The sequence below is a fragment of the Xiphophorus couchianus genome, chromosome 19 (genome assembly GCF_001444195.1).
Source record: "Xiphophorus couchianus chromosome 19, X_couchianus-1.0, whole genome shotgun sequence".
Taxonomy (NCBI): domain Eukaryota; kingdom Metazoa; phylum Chordata; class Actinopteri; order Cyprinodontiformes; family Poeciliidae; genus Xiphophorus; species Xiphophorus couchianus.
This window is the reverse complement of record NC_040246.1, coordinates 20,075,449-20,101,480: the sequence shown is the minus strand read 5'-3', so window position 1 is coordinate 20,101,480 and position 26,032 is coordinate 20,075,449. Positions and strand designations below refer to the sequence as shown.

Here is a 26,032-nt window from a genome sequence, read left to right as displayed (position 1 = left end):
GAGGCTGGTCTCCTCTGACTAAATATAAGGCTGCAAAGCTGTGTACTGTTTAGTCCGTCACACAACTTCCACTTAATAAAATAATTCTGCCTTCATTTCCTCTGCAGACATCTGCCTGCTTTCTTTTTACAGGAGCACTTTAACAGGGTATCTGTAGGTTTCAGAAAGTTAACTTTAAGACTTTTCAAAGCCTTTTTAATGCCAGCTTGAATGAACGGCTGAAAAAACTATAAAATGTAGGGGATGATTTGGGGATCCTACGGGCTCGTTAGGGATGGCAACAGAAGCAAACCAGTGGCAAAAACAAACACTGTTCACCCAGTTGGTGAAACATCTACACTTACCTGTGATAGACATAAAAAAAAAAGCTAGCTAGCTAGAAAAGGGGTATATTAGCAGATGGCTACCAACCACCACGAGTCACAAAACACACTGAAGATGCCTATGTGCGCCTTTGCAAGATAAAAATGCCCCACAAGAAAAAGTAAAGCTACATATGAGATTATATTGGGCAGCCAGGCCAAAATTTAAGACTTTTGATTAGGCCGAGCTACATTTTTTAATGATTTTAAGGTCTTAATTTTAGATAAATTAAGTTAGGGATTTTTATGGATGTTTAAAATTATATGCCACACATATGTAAGACAGATTTATACATCAAAAGAGATAACTGATTACAATAATCCTAGTTAGATTGCATCTTTATAATATTTATTTATGAAAAAGTCCACCGCACCTTGACCACACCATTCTGTGTTTTCTCTGAAAAGAGTCAGCAGTTGTTTGAAAGTAGGTCATGCCAATGGAGAATAAGAAGTTGCCATAAAAATTCTGAACAATACATTCGTTGCTTTCTCAAGTTGATTTTTTTGGGACTACATTTATCTTTGCCATGGTGATGTATAAAAAGCTGCATGAGAAGAATTATGGCAGGGAATCTCTGGGTATCAACGAACACAAACCTGCTGCCCAATGGAAACGCAGAAAAAAACGGGAAACATCACAACAATGTTTTCATATTTAAAGCGTTGTTGGAAGAAAAAACTGAAGAAAAAAAAGAAGCTCGGCAGCAGAAATGTTAGAGAAGCTTATGTGCATCTACTGTATGTGCATTTTATTATGACAGACGTACAGGTGTGCAGGGGTTTAACAGGCACACACAAAAAGATCCCAATCCAACCTACTCTGTATAGGTGGCAAGCTGCCTGTTGAGAGCAGAGAGAGACAAAACAGAGAGCAGAAAGACAGGGGAGCTCAGATGCTGCAGCTAGGATGAGGTGAGCGCTGCTCTGTGGAGAGGCTCAGCGGAGGGCAGATGATACAGCTTCATGTTCACTAAGAGTGTGCTAGCAAAGCCAGCCAATACAATTGGATTGAGCTTTTAGATCTGAAATAAGATAATTTATGACATGAAGTTATTAAACCAATAGTTCCTCTCTTATTTTAGGCCATACTTTTTCACACTTAGAGTACTGGTAATCATTTACCTATATTTCAAATTTAACGTTAAAGCTTACTGTAAAACGCTCTTCAGATGATGGATGTATAGATGGAAGGAAGCACAATAAATAGGTGGATAGATGGATTATTGAACAAATGATTTTACAAATGAGTGAATTGCTAAACTGATGTGCAGTCAAACGACTATATGAATAAATAGACAAATGGGAAAACAAATGAATAAATGTTAGCAGATCATAAATTGCTTGATCAGTGATTTGAATTTAGATTGGGCCTAAAAAAAAGTTCAACCTGATCCCAAAGTAAACATATTTTGACATATTTTTTAAAAAGCTTTTGCTGATTTTGGTTTTAGATCACCAGTTGAGTGATCTAAAAGTGCAACTTCTCCAGTTTTTAGCTTTTGTTTAACGTCTTCCAGCTCCAACTAGTCTCTTGTTGGGAAAGGACAGCTGCATAAAGAAGTGGATTTAGACAATGGAACATGTAAAGAATACAGAATTTTTTTTCTATCAAACAAATTAAACTCCGTTTTTCTAGACCGCACAAGATTCCTGTGAAACTCCCCCCGCTTCCATCCAGTATTGTGATTCCTGGAAAGGTTTTTAGGAAAAGATGATAAACTCAAAGTGAATGCACACAGGATCATAAAGCAAACAATGATCCTGCCGACTCTGCTGTGGAGAAGCTGGGTTGACTTTCATCATGTTGCCTCATGTACGCTGGGCGGAAGCACAACTTTTACACCACCATGAAGAGCAGTTAAATGTTTAACGTCAACTTGCTCACGGTGTCGTCACAATTAACACACTTCTCAGTCAGCATGCAGAAGCCATAATATGTCAGTCACTCAGACGATGGCGGTGTTGCGATCCCGCAAGAGTTTGTAATGCTGCGACTTTTGAATACCCGGGAGAGGGACGGATGCTGGATTAGAGGACAAGGGGGATCGAGGGGAGGAAGTTTTAGCTTTTCCCTGCCGTTCACACATGCGTGCATGTGACAAACATACACACCCTCCTGTTGCTGTCCATCAGTGGAAAAGCCACTCAATAAAGCCGCTCTATCCACAAGAATCTGATTCAATCAATGAGGCCTATTTGTGAAATCAGCAGAGCGGTAAAAGCTATCAGAGACAAGCAAGACAGAGGGATGAGGGGAACGAGGGATAAATAGGAAGGGAAGAGGACGGAGATGAGCTCTAGTAGGTGAGCCATGTCCTACCTGACAAGCCTGCAATGAGGTCAGCTGACACAAACTACATCATTGTCATGTTTCTGTGTTTAGCGTAGAGGTCCCACGGCCTGGATTTGGATGCAAATTAGGTCCATCTTGGTTGGGTGATTATGTGTTAAACTGTATGTCTTTTAAACTGTATAGGTTCTAGAATATCTCAGAGTTTTAAACCTGTTTAAGAAATATGTTCATCAAAACATATTTGATTAATCATACCAACTTAAGTATAAATAAGTATAAAATGATCAAAGAACCCAATCTGAAAGATCTCACAGTGTACATGCAGTCATTAAAATCCAGTATGCTGATGGATTGTTGAGTCATCCGCGTCAGCAGCTATTGAAGAGCACATTACGGACCAATAACTATCTTTGGTGGAATTATTTCAATTTAAAAATAAAGAGAAAAGCAGGCACAACAATATATTTGGGAATATTTATTGTCTTCTATATCAAACACTTGTCACTTACATTCATCCTTATTTCAAAACAAGACTATGATAGTAAAGTTTTAGTTGTTTCCATTAACCAGATCAATCATTATTTTTGGTAGATATTATATGGAAAAATGTGGGAAGTGTAGAAGAGTAATAGAAAGTCAACACACTCAAAACTCCTAGCATGCGTCCATATTCTGATTAGAGTGAGACCCTTATATTTGCGGGGACTAAGGAGCACAACCACAAGTACTTGAGACTTTCTCTAAAAATGCTTAAAGCTACCAATTTTAATAGTTCAAACAGCAAATGTACACTAATACATTTTAATACACACAATGGAAAACATCTTAGAATCACTGCAGAAGCTTGGGCATACAGTCAATCAGTGCTAAGAAAATGTAATGGTGCTCTTGGGTTGGCTAAATAGCAAATACCAGCCAATAGCTGGTATTTGGTAGTTTAATTAGTGTAGAATTAAACCTTCTTATTTCAGCTTCCCAAACAAAATTTATGGCAAATCAGGCAAATTTTCTGCAAATAATTTGGGGTTGTGTTCCAGAAGAAACCTGGAAACACTAAACCGCAAATAGGTGGAGGTCCAGCAGGCCATTAATGCTAAAACTGATAGCAGCATGGTCATTAATTTTGTAAAAACAGGTAAAAGTGTGTTTGGGAATCTCTCCAAGAAATCTTGTTGAGGCTCCTTACTTTGATGCCTGTTCTGACCCAAGCTTGCTACAATACGAATACATATACAAACTGCAGCTAAAGCCAGATTTCTGTTTATTGCTTTGTTCTGTAGGCGCGTTTGAAATACAACAAGAAACAGATGACTGAGTGTCTGTCTGCACCCAAACTCCCCTTCTGACGCTCCACTTTCAGGCCCTGTCTTTGCCAAAGCAACTGATGTAAACAGCCACTTGGGTTGGGTCGGCTGAATTCGCTCATGTTTATAGCCACAGCTGAGGGGTGGGGGGGATTTTTGCTCATATCTGGAGGGAGTGACTGTGAATGCAGCTGAGCTCAGAAAACAGAATGAAAAGGAAGGGAACAAATAAGTCTAGAAGGAGAAAAGGCCCACATAGCACATATAAGAGGCAGAATGAAAGATCATCTTTGAGTTAGTGAGGAGATGGAGAGATATATACAGAGAAGAAAAGGACTGCTAGAGAATAGGAGACAAGAAAAGACAGAAAGAATAGTGAAAGCCAATTTGTCTGCTCCCCAGTGGCCTGACACTGGCTAAGGCCTGCTTTCCTTCCCTGGCCTTGCTGCCCGTCATCACAAACAAACGCGAGTGTGCACGCCCAACCTCACAAACACACACACACATTTCTGAGGTCTCAGCAGGGCCAGGGTCAGACTCTCTCCAAACTACTCCAATTACCTGAGCAGTAAACACAGCCTGCCCTGGCTGCCACCTGGGAAACAGAGGCTGTGTGTGCAGAGTCCAGAACGGGGAGAGGAAGGGAACGGAGGAGCGGCTGACTACATGTACAGGGCTGGAACTAGTGGTACCAGCACAACTTTACCCCTCCTCCCTGTCACCGCTCCCCTTTTGGTTCCTTCCCAAACTCCAACATCTGGAGGGAAATGATTACTCCTGCCAAGCTGCCAAGACGTCTTATCAACAATTCCACACTCTCCAGAAGCAGAGGGTGAGAGAAGAGGAAGGAATGAGTACTTGTAGCAGGCTTCAAAACATTTCCACACAAAATAAATTACTGACAAGAAGTTTAATCGATTCAAGTCGACTAAAGCAAACTTGGAACATGTATCGCAAACAGAAATAAAAACATATGCAGCTAACTTTCTCCTGGCATTTTCATGGGAGAGACTGTAAATCCGACAACTGCACAGCAAATAAAGTCAGAACATGCTGCTAAACACATTCTTATTCTTTAGGAATTACAGAGGAACCAAAACAAAAAAAATCCATAAAAATGTATTTTCTATGATGAGACTTTCGATAATTCATGGGAGGGTAAAAATAGACAAATGAGCTCAATTTATTTTTCTGTTCCCTTTAATAGACAGAACATTTAATGTCTGTGCTGGAGCACATTATGTTCATGCTTTTAAAAAGAAAAAAAAAATCAGTGCTGTACTTTCAAAGGCAATTTTCTTTCGTCTGCCTTGCTCCTTAGCTTTTGTGATCATATCTACCAGGGGAATTAGGCCTCCACTGGATTTTCTTTTTCCACCAATGACTAACAATGCAATCTCCTGCAACTCTCCTCTCTGGCTTTCTTATACCTTCAGAGTCCTCATGCAAAGCCTCTTTTTATCCTTTGCACACAGCTCTTTTAGTAGTGTGTGCCATTAGCCATGCAAAACCAACAACACACCGGCTCATTAGCATAGAAGGGAACCTGACTGCAGTCAGATTATTACAAACGTATCAGGGCTGCTCCGCCCCATTACTGTCAATCCTGCAGCTTAGCGAAGTACAGAACAGAGTGGCAGATTACAAAGTGAGGAATGAACTGTTCCAATAAAGCCTTTATTTCTGCATCATAACCAACCTCACTAGTGCAGACGCCTCAAACTGAAAAAGTTAGCTCTCTGCTGTCATTGTTTTCTTCTTCCTGCTTCACTGCTGCGCCTCTACTCCACCTGCTATTTCCCATTGCTATGCTTTTCCTGACTTACTTTTGGTCAGATAACTGACAGTTAAACCTACAATTACCTTATGAATGAAAGATCACATGTGGGGTTGCACAAAGCTCTGTTTTCAGGCCACTTTCAATCAACACCTGCATGTTCCTTTAAAAAGAATGATCAAGTCTGATTTACGATTCAGTATTTGTGGATTTTTCAGTAGATCGTACCCAAAATTATTCAGAAAAATCCAGGCTATCTACATATTTTTTCGTAGCGCGTGTCCATGATATTTGAATAAAAATGAAGCTTTGGAACTTGATGCTACTTGACACACTACTGACTGGCTTTTGCAAAGAGAAGAGGAAGACAGTAGATATTACCTTCTGCAGTACTGATAAGATGGTTTCAACTGTGTGTATTGATCGTGTTACATTTCAAAGTCTGCATGGAGTCCATTACTAAATCAGTCTACAACTATTTTTGATAAATTGTCAGAATAAAATAATTCAGGCAGCTGCAGCTAATCCAAAGTGGTCCTCTTGGGACCTGAGCAACACCAAGGAAATGGATCATATCACATCAATCCTTAAATCAAAAGATGGAGTGTAAAATCTTATGATTGCTCTATAAGGCACTAAACTGTGTTGGTTTGGAAAAAGTGTGCATCCGTAATACCAACAACATCCTGAAAATGTAATCCAAGCAGAAAATGTTGGTCTTGGTTATTTATTGGTTGTAAATGTATTTATGTTTAAGTGATGCTTACATTTTTTTTTAGATTCTTTAAGAATTTTTCTCTTAAATATAGATTTTTTCACAAATGGTCCTTTATTTTTCCATAAACCACTTTGAGTTACCTTGTGCCTGAAGGTTGCTAATAAAGTTGCCCAGGCTAGGATAACACTGGTGGGTACTTTGTATGTAAGGCAGAATGCTCAAGAAAAGCGGTAATTTAATTGGAAAAGCATAGTTTCACGCCAACAGCTACTCCCCGCTGTTGTCAGGAGAAATGGGCAATGTATGGGTGGCAAGCACAGTCTGTGCCCCAGACCTGGCAATAGTTCCTAGATCTATGGGGCTTATTACAGCCTTTTATTGGACTGCAGGAGAGTGAAGTGGGCTGCCCTGGTGCTGTGTGCTAACCCCATCAATATCTGCTGACAGACTTATACATAGACTCAGTGCCACCAAAACTAGAAAAGAGAAAAACAATGGGGCAAAAGAGAATTTGTCCTTCAACCCGTTACCTGCACATATAAAGACTCAGAAAGAAGAAAAAGTTGATTTTCTCTAATAAAGACGTTGGCTTGTGGAAAAAAAAATTATTTGTTGACCCGTACAGAATGGGCTGGGATTCCATTTGTTAATCATTACCAGCAGATCAGAGTTCAGTAATAACCTAGAAAATTAAACCTAGATTTTACAACTCAAGTTAGATAAATTACTCAGGCTTATCCATCTGCATCCGTTTTAAGGAACATCTGATGCCAAGTTGTGTCTCATGATATCTCCGTGTTGAACAGCCCAACAAATAAATGCTATCTATCTATCTAAACAGCTGTTAGTTTATCCTCTCCTCTCTTTTAATCATCAACATTTCTCTGCATGGAAATAAAAAAATCTCCACCCTCTCACTCAATCTGCTCTTGCAACCTTTAGAGTAACAGTCCGTTTTTGTTCCATTTCTCTTTCCCCTCGCTCCCCACCCCTGCTTTTATACCTCATTCTGCCATACTGGCAGACGATGTATTGTTCTGTCGCCACGATCCTTTAATGCCATCCAATCGAGCGGGGAATATCTTGAAGGGATTTGGGCAGGGATGATTTGGGAGGTTTAAATGCTGCAAAAGGATTTGCATCAGATTCAGAGATCCTGACTCAAAGCAGATCACTGAAGCCTTCTCTTATAACAGAGATTTGAGAATCTCATGTGAGATGTTAATGCAAACCTTTTGAAGGTTTGTGTGTGTATGTTAGCAAACAGGGATACATTTTGGAGACACCGTCTTCAGGTTGTGTGTCTTAATGGAACCTGACAATGCCAAACATTTGAGATTATTCATTAAGTCCAAAGCTGGCATCAACAACAACCTATTTTCTTATATTTCTGAATTTCTCCAAATAACTAAGCATACTTCAATCAGAAGTAAAATTTGGTCTGCTTCTTAATTTATTTTTGTTTTAAGTTTGTTTGGATCACTAAAATTATAACCATTTGCTGAATGCCAAAAGATTTGCCAGGTATAGATATTAATCAGATTTATAGAGTTCCATGATATCTTTCCATATTTTATTAGATTTTTACATAATGTCCATAATGTAAACTTCTGACTTTGAAGAAAGAAAAAAAAATCTTTAAAATCTCTCACTGTAGCAGTTAGGAATGCTTTTTTTAAATTCCAAATGATATAAACCACACCTGTCTTTTATCAGGTGTGTAAATATCTGGATTATACTGTGAAAATAAAATCCATTAATTTTATCAATGTTTTTGTTTATGTCAAACATGCTATAACTGAAATAGAAACAAGCCAAAATAGCACAAATTTCAATCAGGAACACAACCGAACCACAACAATAAGCACTGGATGTTCTATAACGAAGTAAGAATGTTTTTATTTTAATTTCCTAAGGAATCTGCAAAATGTCTGTTTGAGAAGCAAAGTTCTTTCAAGGTTTTGCAGGGGAGGAATGAATACTTGAACATTGTAGTCTTGTTACAATGCAAAATAACAACCAAATTCCTCAGTAAGAGCTGCATTAAATGAAACAAATTAATGCCACACTGTGGAGGATTAAACAGCGCCACATGTTTAAGATGTGCCTAAATGGAATTTAGGAGCCATTACAAACAATTTGTCCATATTTAAGACTTTTTGTTGTCTAAAGTTGACTTTTAAATCTAAGAGATTAAAAGCACTTTAAGAGACCTTGTGAGTTGGTTTTATGTTCTTTGATGGCTCATTATTATTAGCAGGATGTATATCTGAGATGTTCTGTGTTAAACCATTAAAACATCCCAATTATTCAACTTTAGACCTAATCAGTCTTTTTTTTTTTTAAAACATGCATATCTGTCAGAAAAAAATACTTATTTTTGGACACTGTAAAAAAAGATACACTGATAAAAAATAATGTTAACTAAAAATATTAATAGTGAATTATATCTAATGTCATTGATGACAACTAGTTTAGCACAATATACATCAGAAATTCTCCTATATTTGCATTTGTCAACAAGGTTAGTTTAAGGGGCAATGTTATGTTCTTCAGGCACATAGTGCCATTTTATAGCACAAAAAAGTAACTGTTTTCCTTCAGTTGTCATAAAATTTCTACCTATATCTCCAGATAATCTTGAAATTGGGTGTCTATCTCTTTAAAAACTCAAGTTTTCAGGTGGTCATCCCAACATCGCTCTTTTAACAATGTTTTTACCAGCGTTGCACTGAGAAGAAGCTTACGTAAGGAGCTCAGCAGATGCACAGGTCCACTAGGTGTTTGCCATTGCTGCTGGCTAGTCTGAAGGAGCTGAGGAGTGCAGTCACAGGAGAGGACTACTCTATGAGGCAGCAGCTTGGGAACCTGGAAACTGCAGCTCAGAGGAGCTGGCACTAGATAAGCCCACCTAGGAGTTTTGGACACCTGAATGGTTGCCACGGTAGATTAAAGGATTTCTCAAACGTGCATGAAAGAATCAAGGCAGCACTCCAGGTATATTCTTGATGAAGGAATAGCATTATAACATAATGTAAAGTTCATAAAAGCTGATTTAACATAATTCTGCCCCTTTAATAACATCATGTCATTCACAGAGTATCAAAATGTTTTTTGCTCCATTGGTAGAACTTAACAACCTTCATGTGCAACCACCAAGAGGGTGCAGAAAGCCAATGGTGGGGCAACTATTTGAGCCATTGCCACTCGAATGATGCAGGCTGAGGAAAGAGCTGAATTTGACGAGCAGCCTTCAGGCGCTCTAAATGCTCTACAATCCTATTTCCCTGCCTCCAACACTAGGGCGCATGGTCGCTGGAGGAGGAGACATGAAAGCCATGCGTGTGCGCACGTGTGGGTGTTTGTTCTGACTTCAAATGTTGAACCTTGGCCGCAGAACGGTTCCATCACAAGTTCAGAAACTACTGTGGGAGGATTTGCATGTGTAAGACAAAAAGACAAAGTGGCAGAGAGACGCCGAGGGTTCTGTCAGCAGTCGGCCTTTAGAGTCCTGACTGCGACTCTCTTGAAATCAACCCACGGGAGTATGCACACTTCTGCATTTCCTTGCCTCTCTGTAAAGGGATTAGGGGAACCTTCAAAGAGAGGCAAAGATTGGCCGGGGGCCTGCTTGGTCCCTCTCCACGCCACAGGAGGACAAGGGCAGATTAAAACTGTCCGGGCCTTTTAGCCATCCTTGTTAGTGGACTTCTTTTGGTGTGTAGTGCATTAGGAATCTCCAATCCCCTTCCCCCCTGAAGGAGCCAAACACAACCAGGTAGATTAAGTAGGTGGTTATTTCACAATGATGTGAGGGATTTGGGCGGTTGGGGACCGGAATGCGCGTGTGTATGACTGAACTGAAATTAACAGGACAAGTCGTCAAAGCATTTTTAGACATGCTGCAAGGGGCCTGCTTACACAGAATGCACCTGCACTGGGGACTGAGGCCAATTAAAAACTTACATATGAAACCAAGAAACTAACCAAACCATCTGACCTCAGATGAACAGAATGTATAAAATGATTAGGAACAGGTTAACCCCAGGAGAACATGTTTAAGACAAGATGAAGCTGAACCCATTTATGTTTTTTGCCTGCAAGTTGGTGAAGACGGAGTGAGACAAAAGGTGGTTTTATTCGCGCCACTCCGATGGGAAAGGAGTTCAAACATGCTGTTAGGGACTAATGTTACTGCAGTCGGAATCTCCACTCTGCCATGGATTTTCACCACTTCCTGTGGCTGTATGCGTGAGGAGAGTGGTGATGAGAAGGGAAACAGGAGCAGTGAAATTAACAGAAATCACACCCCGATGTTTCCTGTTCTTGTTTTTCTGAAGCCTTCTACAGGCGCACCCCCGGGTGGATGAACACAAACATTTCATCTGGACAGATCAGATTTTCTTTCAGATTGGAGTGTTGATTTTTTTTTTTTCCAAACACAGAGGAAACAAATATGCAGCTAGTTCTATTATAGAGCTAGCAGATTTTAATCCAACAGAAAATGATCGGATTGAAAGATTATCCCCATTTATGCATTTAAAAATATGAGCCGTGTTCGGTGTAATCCACCTCTTGCCCTTTTGACTGCCCTTCTCAGTATGTTTTCTCAAGAAATTGGGAGCTAGAAGTATCAAACTGCTGCCTTTCTCACCTGGTGCTACACACTCCAGAGCCCCTGGAGTGTGTAGCACCATTCAAAATTCAAAAATTCTTTATACGGCAAGAAGGAAATTAAATGCTGTAACTCATATCATCCAAGTATCATCAAAGTGATGTTGTGGACAGGAAGTAGTAGCAGTCAGTCTTGCAATGAATCTGAAGAAGACTGACTGAAGACGTTTGAGTCGAGCTATGTTTCCTCAACTCAAACGTTGATGAAAGAAATGGTTTGAACTTTCTCCTTCTCTGTTTGCTCTTTGGTCCTGCTCTACATCCATGAAGAACAGGATGTGGAGTGGTTGTTTTCAACCACTCTGGACATGGGGTTGTAGTTTGGGTAAAATTTGACATTTTGGAATGTCAATCAGCTATTCTCAGTAGTTAAAAATGTTAGAATGTTAGAAATAATCATATACTAACAGTAGTAATAATGTATTAACATATTGGTACTGGTTTCATAAGTAAAACTGGGTCGATATTACCAGCCCCTTTGTGTTTCTGGAGGGCAAGGGGAGTGGGTTGATTATGTGGTATTTGCTTGGTCATATATATATATATATATATATATATATATATATATATATATATGATAATGGTGATGATGGTAAATATCTGCAACAAAAGCAATAATATCGGATGTTGGTATTGGTACCAATTTTCATATCGGTGCATTACTAACAATCAATATGCTTTCTTTTTAGCAGCAAAGCAAATAATCAGGATCTTTTTCTGTTAGAAATGAGTAATTAGAGTAAACTATAATTTTGAAAAAACATTTGTTCTTGCAGTAGTGCCATTTTTTCCCAAGGTTATCACACAAAGAGAATTTCATAGCAGAACAAACTAAATTTGGCATTTCCGAACCAACTATGTTGTTTCTAATTCAGGTGGCAAAGAATCTGAAACTGTTTTATTGGGACCAAATTTCACCACTCTGATTTAAACATTTAAATCATGACTTTTGTTATTTCTTTTTTAAAAGACATCTGACAGCTTTTTACTTTTCAAGCCAGTAATTTGGGAGCAGAGGCACAAGCTCATGGAAGGTGGAGATCAGGTAGGTTGTTCCCCATGAGGTTACAGTTTTTTAAGGCCAGTAACACCTGTCTGCCCCTCAGGAGAGCCGCAAAGCTGAAGATGAGAAGGGATGGCCAGATGGAGGTGTAGAGAGGAAGGATAGCAGGGGACGAGAGCAGAGAAGGCCAGGTCTCCAGGCACACGAGAAAGCACTTGCTAGTAACTGAATGCAATAATAGAATAAAAACTAGAGTAAAGAGGGCTTTAGGTTAGTTTCTGCTATGCAAGTCACTCACATATACTTTTGTGTCCTTTTGTGTGTGACTGGAGCAGCAGAAGAAGACATCTCAAGCCTCTTCAGTGGTTTTTAAGATGTGTGTTATTAACGGGATGAGGTCGCCTTAAGGCCACCGCAGATGGAGTAATACAACAGAGTGGTGAATGCCTTGTCCCTGCAGTCACCCGCAGAGTGAAAGAACAGCGAACAGCAGGAGAGCGAGAAAAAAATACAGAGCAATAACAAAAATATAGAGAAAAAAACCCCACGAAGATGGAAGATGAAGAAAGATGGCAAGACAGCGACAGAGCAAGAAAGAAAGTGTTAAATTTCTCAGAAAACATCAAGTCTTTTAGTTGAAAATGGAATGAAAATCACTGAAACATAAAAAGACCATTAATAAGAGCTAATTTGTTAGTTTGATAGGTGTGAAAGTGTGTTATAAGTGTAATAATCAATCGAGTTATGGCAGATATTTATATTTCAATTAATAAAATAAGGAGCTCTAAGCAGAATTCCCTTTGATGCAGTTACTTGATACATAGAATCTTTAAGGGGCACCGAATACAAGAATGAAGGCCAGCTGAAACAGAAGAAGACAACACTTGCAGTCGGCTAAAAGTAGATGGCCTCATTCTGTGATCATGCATGAAAATGCCCAAAAATGATTTTATAATATTATGTGTTTAATATAATGCGAACAGACCAGAAAGGAATGCTTATTTGTGAATCCAGCAAAAAGATGCATCTTCTCTTAACTCCCTGTCTAATTCTGAAAACCCAGAGTTAATGCCCACAAAGAAATTAAGTGAAATAAATGTTGATGTGATTGTAGAAATAATCAGCAACTCTATAAATGGCATGCAGTAGTGGTTATTGTTGGCACCAATGCAAAAAGGATGGCCTTAGGTTGTAGTTCACTTCCTGCTTTTGGAGCGGACTCTGTTCCGCTTAGCATTCACATATCCATTCAAACCACGGTAGAGTTCACTTCAACAGAACCGAGACCTAGGTTTTTAGGCAAACTAGGGTTAATTTGTTGGTCCATATCAGAGTTTGATTGCACATTCAACACCTCCTCAAACAAACCGGACTTTCTAGACAAACAAACCAAAGTTCCATTAAAGCAAACTAAACAGGGCTGGTGTGAATGCACACTAAATTACACACAGCTGAACTCCACTGGTTCTGTCTACTGGTTTACAAAACAAATTTGCTTTATAAACGATTAAAGGGAGTAATGAGAAATACTGAGTAATGTGGAAGATAAGAACAACAGCAGCTTGTAGACAAATATAAACTCTTCAGGCTTGACTCCTGTGTGTAGTCTATTAAAAAATAGACTACACACACATAAAGTAGACTAAGAGCAGTGCAGAAGGGGCCCAGCAATGGAGTCTGGCTGTATCAAGCAGAGGTCACCGAGTCGAGGAAGTCAATTAAAAAGATGATTAACATCCATGTGGGAGGTGTGATGTGTTCGTGCAGGTGGGATGGGCCGAACACTCTCCTCTTTACACACACGCTCATACATATATTTAGATACATAATGGGAGCAGTGAATAGTGCAGTCCAGACTTTTGTAACTGGTGTCCAGGGAGGTGGAGATCAGAAGGTTAATATGATCCAGCCCAGCTCCTTCATTAGCCTGATGAAGGCAATAACAGCCTACAGGGAGAGGAAGGCTGTCAGGTTGACGAAAACTAGCAACCTACAACCAGACTGCAAGGTTGTATTTTGTTAGCAGAGCACGCCTGTTTTTATTATCCGTTTATTCACTAAATGCAGCAAAAATAGATATTTTGCGAGCTGTCACATGACAGCTCGCAAAAGTCCTGCAAAACCTAATCCCCTATAAAGATATGTGCAAGTTTCAGCAAGTCAAATTTGAGACTTTTTAATACCTTTTTAATGCAACCTTGAACAAAATGTAAGATAGAAAAATATTAATATTACAATCAAGAATAGCAACAAAGAAAATTTCTGGAGCCAGTGGCGAAAACGAAAGTTGTCCAGCTAACTGGCAATAAAAGTGCACTTACCCATAATTGAGGCAAAAAAGATAGCCAACTAGCTATCGAAGCCTGCTTTTGCCAGACAGAAAAATCTCACGGGGGAAAAATAAAACTACATACATGAGATTAAATGACTAAATTTAAGTCCTGTGATTAGGGTATTTAAGGTGAAATTATTTTTTTTTTAATTAATGAAAAATATTAAGACCTCTTAAGGTTGAGCAGACACCCTGTTTATATATAATGACTGAAAGCAGGTACATTTTACAGTGTAAAGACACAAAAACATGAGTAATTAAGCTAATCAGGGAGGCTTACTGATAAATGTGAGCTTCTGATCATAAATACAGGTGGATCTCATGCATGGACTAAAACACAAGGCGGCAAAGTAGATTAAGAGCAAATAAGAAGAGAATGGTAGTGATATGTAGGCCTAATAGACAATAAACATCATTAATTGGCAAAGCACACATGGATGGGTGCAGCCAGATGGTGTTTTGTACTCATTTGTCATACACTGCTGACGGAGAGGGAAAGGCGGCGAGAGCAGGAGCTCGAAGAGGAGGAACAAAAAGGAACATTTACGGATTGTGGAGTCGGAACACGGTGGCCTAGAACACACTTCCACTGCTTAAATGAAGTTCTGCATCATCCTCCCTGCCTGCCTCTCCAGACGGAGCGGTTCTGATGGCGCCGCCATACCGCACTCTGCCAAGCCGGATACATACTGGTGAGTACAGACACAACACCCCACAGATAGCCAAGCTTGGCATCTATTGAGGTCCATCTGTCTGCTTTAGACCAAAAAAAAAAACACTATCTACTTTATCTTTCCTCACAAAGGTGGAGGACGGCAGCGAGAAGAAACAAGAAAGGGACTGACGGAAGGCAAGAGGGGTGGGGAACTTAAGGATCCAAAGCTTCGTTAAGAAATACACCGTCTTAGTGTATAATACCTGCACTACAACCCCTTTAAAAAGGGTTAAAAATAGATCTTAAGAAAATTGTGACAGGAAAATGGAGTGGAATGTGAGTGGAGAAGGAGGGGGGGAATGAGAGCAGCGTGTTGGGCTCAGGAGGCAGGACTGGGTTTCCACAAATGGAGATTAGTGCTCCAGGCCACTGTCTGGCCAGGCTGCTAGCATGCTCACTTTGTTCTCGGCAATGACAGCTTCAGTCAGAGTGGGGTTGGGGGGTGTACATGGTCCACCATGTTCACAGTGGCTCTTTGCTTTCTGTGGGCCGTTTCCCTTCCAGCTCTTTCTAACGTTTTGTTCGTCTATATGGGGTTGAGCTCAGAGATTGAAATTGACCAAGTTTTTATCTGGTTTAAGAGGACAGCTTGAGACAACAAACTGACACTGAGCAAGAGTGTAAACTTTTTAAGCAGCCGACTTCTCGCTCTACAGCAACAACTTGATCTCAGAAAACATGGGGTGCGATACTGAGGGCTTGTTTTCAACACTAACTCCACATTTACAAACAAGATTTAGGATTAACTCTTCTTAGGATTTACAGAATCAATCAAAATGGGAAGCAAAGAAATTCAAGACATTATTTTGAAGATTAGCAGCTTTCCTCCAGAGAAATGTGGTCAAATCTCTTTTGGGAATTCAAATGACTGGCATATTGATGTTTGGTTCAGGAAGACAACAGAAAAACAAAATTATAGCCTTCAATTTTTTTCATCCAACAACTTATAACAGATATGGACCACTCTGGCCTTAAGATTAACAACAGTTCTGAAACAATAACAATCAATCATGTCATTCCTAAAACTCAAAGTGATCAGACTTCTCTGTATCTATTTATCATAGACTAGGACATGTGCACTGCTGGTCAGCTGGCTTTTAAAAAACCAAAAAACAAGACAGACTCAAACTTTTAAAATCCTTACAAGACTCTCTGAACTTCTTGGAAATATTTCTGGCCGTGTATAAGAATCGCAATTCCTAATCGTGGAAATCCTGAATCTATTTTAAGCTCAAAAATCTATTTTAGTCTGCCTATTTTTTATATAAAATTATATGTTCAATAATTCTATAATAATAATAGTTTAAACAGAATTGTTAGACTAGAATAGAAAAATTGGCTTCTGAATTAAAACATTTCTGAATAAAATCATGCCCCTAAGAATCTGATTCTAATCACGAGACAATAAAAGATTGGAATCTATATTGTCTATAAATGTCAAATACAGCAGCTTCAAGTAGAAGCCTACACTTTGTGTAAAAACTGTGCAGTGGAATCATTTGTGTGGCTTTTCATGAAAATTTTCATTTTGTTAAATTGAGCAATGTCACAACAGTAATTTTTCTGTCAGTAAAACTGAAGGGAGAATCCTGGCAGCTTTGTGGCCAACAGTAAACCATTCCTACTTGGTTCAGGCCGAACGGAGGCCAGCCAGGTCCTTCATTGAGCCAAATGTCAGCTTTACATCTCACAAGTCATCCGGTTGTGGCAGTTTTCACTGTTGACAGGCAAATATTTATCATTCAGCAGAAGAATTACAGTGTTTTGCCATCTGTGCATTGTTTGGCTTGTGTCACACAACTCAGCAGAAGATCACTGACAACATATGGAGGTAATTCAGCTGGAGTTGGACTTAAGCGACGGAATGTTTACCCCAGACTTTACATAATTTTAGACATTTCTGCATCTTTCATTGTTGGCAAATGTTTCCCTGTCGCTCGTGGGGCTCAGACTACCCACAGGCCAAATATTATTGACTCTGCAGCACTTGAAGGGGCAGGGAGGCAAAGTGGAACAGGCTGCTCAGGATTCATGCAGACGCCGCTGCTGAGTGGAGGTTACCTAAAGTGCAGAGAGACTCCGCCGTAAGGCTCGGTTTGAGGGCCTTAACAAGAGACTCAGGCGATGAGCGGAGCATTTTAGTAGTGTGAGTAGAGACACATGTAAATCCTTTTTTCTTTTTGAGAATGTGTATTTGTAGGGGTGTGCATGTGTGTGTGTGCAGTATGCCTGGATCAGTTGAATAAATCCACACTTGAAAGAGGAGCTCAATCAAGCTCTCCCACCCATCTCCCCTCTGTCTCTGCTTCTCTCACCTCAACGATGCTTCACTGCTCACAGTTCATTTTGAGTTAAAGAGTTCAAGGATCTAAAGGGCAAAGGGGCAAAAGCAGGGGCAACAGGGGGCAAGTGTGTGTATTTAAAGGTTTGCAATGATACTTTTATTCTGGACTCCACAGACATAATGAAACTAAAAAGTGTACACCCTCGTGAGAAAACAACAGATTTAGAGAGTAAAAATTGACAACAAGGATAAATAACTTTAAAATTTCCCCCTAAAAAATAAATTAAAGCAAATTATTATGCAATTGCTAAATTCAGGATCCTTTGATGGAAGCCTACCAACACATCACATGCTTGATTTAGCAATATTTGCAGAGCGTCTTGCAAAAGTTGCCCAAATCTCGCAGTACGGAAATCACATGGTTTTTGTCTCCAGCCACAGATTTTCTCTAAGATTTAGTTCCTGTTTCTGGCTAGAACTTTTTTTGTTTTGGATAAATGCCTGATCTCACTGTAATGTGAAACAAACTAAAGACTATCTTCATTTTTCCAGCAGAGCAGACAACCTAATGCTTTGGGTCAAAACTGACAAAAATACTATCCAGATTTAAAAAACGAGTGCGGAATATGGGTAACACAAAAGATGGGAAAAGATTTGTAGTTTTAGTCACGACCAACTGGTGTTTTGGGAGGACCGTATACAATCCTGAAATCAATTTTATTTGAAGAGAACCCAGTCATTTTGGTCAGAATATTTTTACTGTATTATTTTGTTGTCAAGGTGATCTTTGTCATGTTTCATACAGTGAAGGAATGATTCATTCAGCTTTTAACAGTTTCTCTTTTCCCAGTGAAAATAAACTGTTAAAAGCCCCTAATACTAAAGCTGCACACAGCAACACAGCCTCTTTCTGGAGAGAGTTTCATGGAGAAGCAGAATTCAGTTTTTATGCACCACAAATCTGGAACAAACTTTCAGAAAACTGCAAAGCAGCTGAAACACTCAGTTCCTTTAAATTCAGACTAAAAACCCACCTGTTTAGAGTTGCTTTTGAACCATAATAAATGAAACACTGACTAACATTTTGATGTGTAATGATGATATTTGTCAAAATGTAATGTTTACTGGTTTTCTCAATTGTTGACTGTGTGGTCCCTTCTACTACTTTGTATTTGTGTTTTTATGATGTAAAGTGCCTTGACCTGCATTGTTGCTGAAATGTGCCATACAAATAAACTTCACTTAAAGCAGCAGTTTCCATATGACACAATTGTTCACTTTATACTTAAAACCGAATTGTTAATGGTATTTAAATGGCAAATATCATTATTTTTAGCTATTCGTTTGACTGAATCCAAACTGGAAATGAGCAAACTGATGAGAGAAAACCCTGAACAATTTCTTTAAAAGGTAACAAAAAATTTAGAGAAAAGGATTTCATTGGTGTCTGGTTTCTCGCAAAAGGCCTTGAAGCTGCTTCCCCACGTCGGAGGAATAAAAAAAAGCTTCTTTTTAACCCACCCAGTGGATCAGGTAATGACTCACAGCCATCTTTGATGTACTCGTTAGGACGCAAAATGCACACACAGTAGATTTCTCAAAGAGTGAAGATGCTATTTTTATGGCCCTTTTTTCATGAATTTTATATTCAGAGAGCTGTCAGTGATGTAAAAGCATTGCTGTGAATGTGGCAACGGATCTGCATGAATAGTGATTCATTCTTCAGGTTATAGTGCACACAAATGTTGAACATATGTCTACATGTGCATGCAGATGTTAAGAGATTTATTTGAGTACAAAAATGCTGGAAACATCAAATGTTCAAGGTTTAAAACCTTAACAGCATTAAATGGATTTGATACACACAGACAGTAATCCAAGGTCTCATTGTGGTTAGTTTTGATTATTATGGCTTAATAATGGGGGAGATGTATTAACTGCAGGCCATAATCATCAAAATAAACAGAAAAGGAAAAATGAAGCAATTTTAAAAGGAAAAACTAAATCCTGAGTCACCAAAATAGTATTTCAGTGACAAATACAAGAACTGGGCAGTATGGGCAAATAAGATAAAATAAAAATAAAAATCATGAACAATTTATGCTGGCAGAAAACCTTTTTGTGGTTTTACTAATTTCATTACAGAACATGTAGAATTTATTTTTGCCTTAAAATCACTGACTAGCTGATAGCATAATTCAAGGTTAATGTAATGTAACAATGCTCCAAATGTAAAACTGCAGTACATTTCCTTAAAGCTCTCACACTTGGTCAGGTCCCACCCAGCTCTGTTCGTTGCCACCTGGTGGCAAACCGCAACCCTCAGCTGCTCTGTCCACCTGTTCCCCACAGTCAAATCACAAAACACAAACTCCACGCCAGCAAAGCTACCAGCAGCCGCCACCGGGAGCACAGCATTAAGGAAGTCTGGCCTGAGGAGGAGCGGAGATGAAATGTGGCCGGCACCGGAGGTGTGTGCAGCTCGCTCTCAACTGGAGGTACTGCCAACCTGTTCCCCTCGTCCATATATGGAGGTAAACAGGATACTAACAGTGGGGTGGAGTTATTGTGCCATATGCAGTGGCATTATTGTGCTATGAAAATATGGGAAACCTTCCCAGCAGATATTAAAGCTCTTCATCTCCCTGTGACACCCAAATGATGGAGGACAGCAAGGCGCTGGCAGCTGGGAAAGCGTCAACAATGTAACGCATGTTGGCGATTCTGCAGGAAATATACTCACAGCAGGCACGAGGAGCTTCTTGACTTCCTCTACTGCTCTCCTCATCTTGATCTCTGCTCTGTTTTGTGTGTCTTCAACGGTGATTAGGACGTGAAGGTCTTCATTTAGGTGTTCCCAGTTTGGCTTCCCTCTGTTCTGCTCCTCCTGGACAGAAACACAGAGAGAGAGAGACGGTGAGTGGATGTGACAGCGCGGGCGTGCTGGAGCAGCAGCGGTACCGCTGCGTTATAAGACAGAGGAGAAAAGAGACGGGCCGCTGCGAGAAGAAGCAGGATGACAGGACCGGCCCGTTAGTCAGCTATTTAACTGGAACTTTGAAAGGACACCCTTCTTTAATAGATCCCATGCTTCACAGAGACAAAGATGACAGCGAGCCCTGCAGCAATTAATATCAGAGAGAGATGAATGAATGCAGGGATCAGAGAGAGATGGATCTGGATTTTAACCTACATTAATGCAACTTGTGGGAAAGGATTTATGGCACATATAGTTCAAAGTTATTTGTGGGTTCTAATTAGAATACACAGTTTATCTTAGGGGTGGGCATTCATCGTATCATTTATCATGAAAAATTTTGTATCATGATAGGGATATTGGTCTATTGTTGTCATGATAAATTTCAGTGATTGTAAATTTTATTTTTGCTATTTATTCAAGTTTCTTTCAAAAGTGAATCAATAAATATCAGTAAATTCAAAAGAAAGATTAAAACAGTTACCCTGTGCAGCTTAGGAATATAAATCAATCTTTTTTTTATTAAGTGGTTTGAAGAAGCCTATTAAAAATGGGAATGTTTTTCAAGAACAATATGAACTGCACCATGCAGTTACAGCAATACAGTTACCTAAAAAATAATAAATATCTTTTAGCATAATTTTTTCATTACCACAATATTACCACAAAATATTGTGATAAAATTATCAATACATAAACACTAGTTTCCTTTGTTTTTCTCACATATAGAGTAAAATATTATTATTTTCTTTTTATAAAACTGAACCAAAGTAGAAAAAGAAATGTACTGAAAAAGCAGCAATGAAAGCAAACACAAAATCTTTGGAAATGAATTCATAATTTTAATTAGCAGCTCATATTTCCTGTCAGTCAGATAGCACTGGCCTATGCTGCAGGCTGTGGTTTCCCTTCAGACCACATGTGTAGCTAAATCTGTCTGCTGCTCTTGTCTTACCATTTCCATAATGCACCCTTACAGTTTGTTTTCACCTCAAATGAAATGGTTTTGTTTTTACCTCAACAAGTCAATGCTTTCTTTGTGTTTTGATTTTATCTCCTCTGTTGAAAAAATAAAAACATGCTAAAGCAGCTGGAGGTTATGGTCCCGTGCCAACAATCCCCAGATCCACTCTGAGCAGAACTCAACCCGAACCAAACGCTGGAGTCAAACATGGAATTTATAGTGATTAATGAGCGAGTCTCATGCGGCAAAAGCAAACATGGTGGATTAGCAGTACTTGTCAACAACTGACATTGCTGTAGAATGTTGTCTCTGCTTCCTGGATATTGAGCCATCATGAATCTGTCACATAGCAGCAATCTTCAGTCAGAAGCCTCTGTACATTTGTTGAAACACTGACTGCTATAGGATTTCCTTGCTACCTACAGAACAGCCATCCACAACAACTCTTTGAAGATACTTGGATGATATGATTTATGACGACATCTAATTTCCCTGTGGGATAAATAAAGTATTTTCAAAATGAATTGTAAAATAAGATAAATAATTATTTTTCTTTTCTCCCCAGGGTTGCATACCAAAAAAAAACAACTAAATATTACAAATGTCGTTTTCAAACTTTAATAATCCCAGTGTTGACATAATTGCACAGTGGTAGGAATCATTTTTAATTTTTAGTTTAAAATCAATTATATCAATCAATTAAAGCATTTAAATCATGTTATCCATTACATTTTTCGACTTTTGTATAATTATCTCTTAGTCCAGATGAGCATCAGTCAGACAGTCAGAGTCAGAGTCTGATGTCCTCCCATGGCTATTTGAGACAAATGTTTTATATTTGATGCATTTAATGTTAAATAATAACTACTTAATCCAGAAAGTTAGCAGTGAGAGTGCTGTATGGCAAAGAGTTGCACAACTTATTTTGAAACCAACCATTAACCTAAAGGGGTCTGCATTAATTTGATCAATATTGATCAATAAGGACAAAAGTAGATAAAATATCCACTTAAAAAGAGAAAAAAAGTTTTCAAAACCTCATGTTGACAAGTTCTTACCCCCCTGCTGGTGGCGCCGATTAGCAGACTAGTGATTAAAGCAGAGTTGTTTACTTCAACTCCTAAAAACCAGCCTCAACTTCAGATCAGACTTTATTTGAGTGGTGAGCTACTGTGAGTGTGTCTAATTACTAACAATACACAGCGTTGCTCTGCAGGCGTCCTGTCGACTTCGCTTCTATACGGTCAACAAGACCTGCAAAGTAAAGGAGAGGAGGCACGCACGCACACAGCTTCAGAGTCTGAGCTGAGTGCCACCCACCTGCTTTATACTCCACACAGAGCTGTTTCCATGGCACTGCTCTTTACAACACACGCACACAAGTTCGTTCAATATTCTGCTCTCGCGTTTTCCCCTTTTCTGCATGTGGGTGGGGCGATGGAGGGAGTGATGGGGGCTAGTTTAGGCAGCGGAGCCACTATTTGTTGGGGGGGGATCAGGATTTCTAGACAGGCGATTTACTCTGTTCCTGTTCAAAAGTATGACGATAATAAACACACACATCTGTAATTTCAGCTACAGGCTGTTGAATTCAGTCAAGCTGGAGTTTAGTTCAGACTGCAGTCGATTAGAGTTGCAGAGGATGCACTAACCTGCACGCGAAGCTTCACAAAACGCAAATGCACCCAACACACACCATGACAAGGTCACCGCACGCCCTCTGAGAGAAAGTGACAGCATGACAAACAGGATGAAGGCCAGAGGGGGGAGGCAGGTTAGAAAGGCGAGAACAGAGACGAGAGCCGGGAGGAAAACTCTGAAGTGTCCAGACAAACCGCTCCGCTGGAACCGTACGAAGGGGAGCTGGTTTCAGTCAAATACGATAAGAGTTCTACATTTTTTGAGACTAAATCTCAGCACAAATTCAGAGAGTGAACGTTGCTTACAGGAGCACCTCAAATCAGAAAATAGTTTGTTTACTTCAGGAATCCAATTCAAAAAGTAAATGCTGTGTATTAGAATTTTAAGCTGTTATTTCTGTTACAGGAAGCAGAATTTTCTTTGACTATTACAATATGGCATGAAACCCAATAAAAATAAGAATTTTTAAAATGAAATGGTGGCCTTCTGAAACAGCATACACTCAATGCTTCAGGATGGAGAAATCCACAAGGCTTATCAGGGCAGAGAAACAGGAAGTGCTCTAAAATATCCTGGTAGACCTTACAGGCTGAACACAGCGGTCCAACCAAAGCAGGTGACATGGCTCCCAAACTGGTTTCTGACTTCACACTGGACCTGGAGTCCAAATCAACTTAAATTCTGTCAATACCAGCCTTTTTCCTTCCACTTAACTTCCCAATGATATGACTGGATATAGTGACCTTCTTTAGCAATAAGCGTGTCTGCTTTACAAATAGAAACTTCATCTTCCATTTTCTGTACCAATACATTGTACAGCACATGGATATACATTTCAGTAAGCCAACGTTTAATGCGTTTTTTGGGAGATTTTTATGTAATATACTTTTCTGAGGAATTTTGTTTTCATTAGCTGAAATAAAATGCTTGCAATATATCAATCTGTGTGTAATGAATATATGGGATATTTTCAGTAATATGGTCATTTATTGAGATGCACTTGTTTGTAGTATACAGTTTACAACCTTCAGTTTGAGTCCAGTAAACCTAAATACCTGACTCTTCCCATCATCGACAAAGCTACATGAAAAGAAGATATTATAAAACACTTCAGGTGTTTTTTTCCCCCCTCAAACTGCCTTCTTTCTCATCAGTTTTTAAAAGAAGCTTTCACCATCAACGTCTTCCATCTTTATTCAAACCATAAAGTCCACATCAGAAACCAAATAGAATTTCATCCATTCCTGAAGGACGCACCTAATTTCAGTCAAAGCCTTTGCATGAAGCCTATATGCTACTTTGGACTATATGTAAGGATTCAACCTGGCCCTTGAAATTATAAACCTTTATGACCATATGTTAAACTACATGCATTATTTTGCATTGCTCCATAGTACCCATTGTAGATAAAAGAAAAATAATGGCGGAAATAATTTTTTCCACCAAAAAAACCCGTAACTTTTGAGATTAAATTCATATGTTTGCAAGGGAAAAGTTTCGTATTCTCTGATTACAAAAAAAATTAAAAGCCCAAACTTACAATATTAAAACCAAGATGCTAACACATCATAACATTAGAACTTTGTATAAAAATAACTCTTAAAGTTAGAGGAAAATAACAGAAACGTACCAAGATTGAGGTCCGAAAAATGACAGAAGTCTTCTAAGGGATGCAGAACTTTTTTTATATCAGAGCATTTTTTTCTGTATCAGAATATCTATAGGGTGCCGACTCTATATTCATTTATACCTTGGAAAATATTCAGGTGTGCATCTTCTAAATTTACCACTTCAGTATTAGAAGATTTCTGTTGCTTTTTGTAACAAATACTTACTTTAAAATCTTAGTAAACTTTCTGTTGTTATTTTTGAAACGTCAAACTTTATAATAATATCAAAAGACATCTATTGCATCATTGTAAAATTATGCCTGTAACTATGGAGAATTTTACTTTATGTCTTGCAAATTAACTTTTCAAAATCAGTGAATATACAAGTTGTTTTGTAAATATGTTAAATTAAACTAGAAATTTAAGAGGGTTTTTTTGTCAGAAATGTTCTCCTCTATGGACTTTTTTTCTTCTATCAACAATGCCACTTAATGCTCTGTTGTACCTTTACCATAAAGACTTTTCCAAATCAGGAAGAAGTAATTAAGGCCAAGCAAAATAATAAAGATGATTTAAAATACCCGCAGGAAAAAAAAAAAAAGAGGTTAAATGTTTATAAGTCTAGATATAGGGGTGGATTTCTTTTTAATAATACGAATATAATAACATACAACATGATCGCTAAAATCTGAAAGGTCAGAGAGGGCAAGAAGAAGGGCATTGAACAGTTCATTTAAATGCCACGACTTCTAGCTCTTCCTGGAAAGATGATACAGCAGCACATCTGAGCCCAGGTTATTAAAAAGTAAGGCGAACATTGAGCAGTAGCCTAACCTTCAGCCGTATGTCACCATCGTGCCCTGAATGATCACATTAGTTTCTTGTCATTTGCAGACAACGGGGGGAAATGTGATAACAGCAATACCGATGCAGGAACAAAGGTTTCAGTGAACATAGTCGAGGATGAGAAATAGAAAAAGAAAAACTAAAATTGATTTACTTTAGTGCCAAGAGGCTAATAAAATGTAGCACACAGGCTGCAAATGTCGTGGTAGTTGGTAGGGAACGAAATGTACGAGGCACGCTGTAACAACATCTACTGGCTGGCAGCAGCTGAAGACCAATTCTGTTCTGTCAGAGATCGTGCTGATACGACAGTTTTAGTTGTTATGTGTTGGCACAATCAGCAAAAAAAAGAAAAAAGAAATAAAAATTCATTTGATGGAGAGCGTTTCTTAAACTGCAAGCCTGAAAGGATTTTCAGAGTGGGTCTAAATAAAACAGATGTCTGCACCACTGACTGTAATCGCACTGTGAAGGAGACTAAATAGAATTAGGGAATTGCTTTGGCAAACGGGAAGGGGAATCCCCTCTG

The 26,032-nt window shown here is 39.0% G+C and overlaps 1 protein-coding gene across 6 annotated transcripts in view; it reads right to left on the bottom strand.

The window, feature by feature from the left end:
* qkia (QKI, KH domain containing, RNA binding a) overlaps window positions 1-26,032 on the bottom strand; it is an 89,061-nt gene that overhangs the window by 15,894 nt on the left and 47,135 nt on the right. For all 6 annotated transcript variants that reach the window (XM_028001371.1, XM_028001372.1, XM_028001374.1 and 3 more), the window contains exon 4: window positions 20,209-20,352. In XM_028001371.1, coding sequence (XP_027857172.1) covers window positions 20,209-20,352 — 144 coding nt within the window. The remainder of the gene's footprint in view (window positions 1-20,208; window positions 20,353-26,032) is intronic.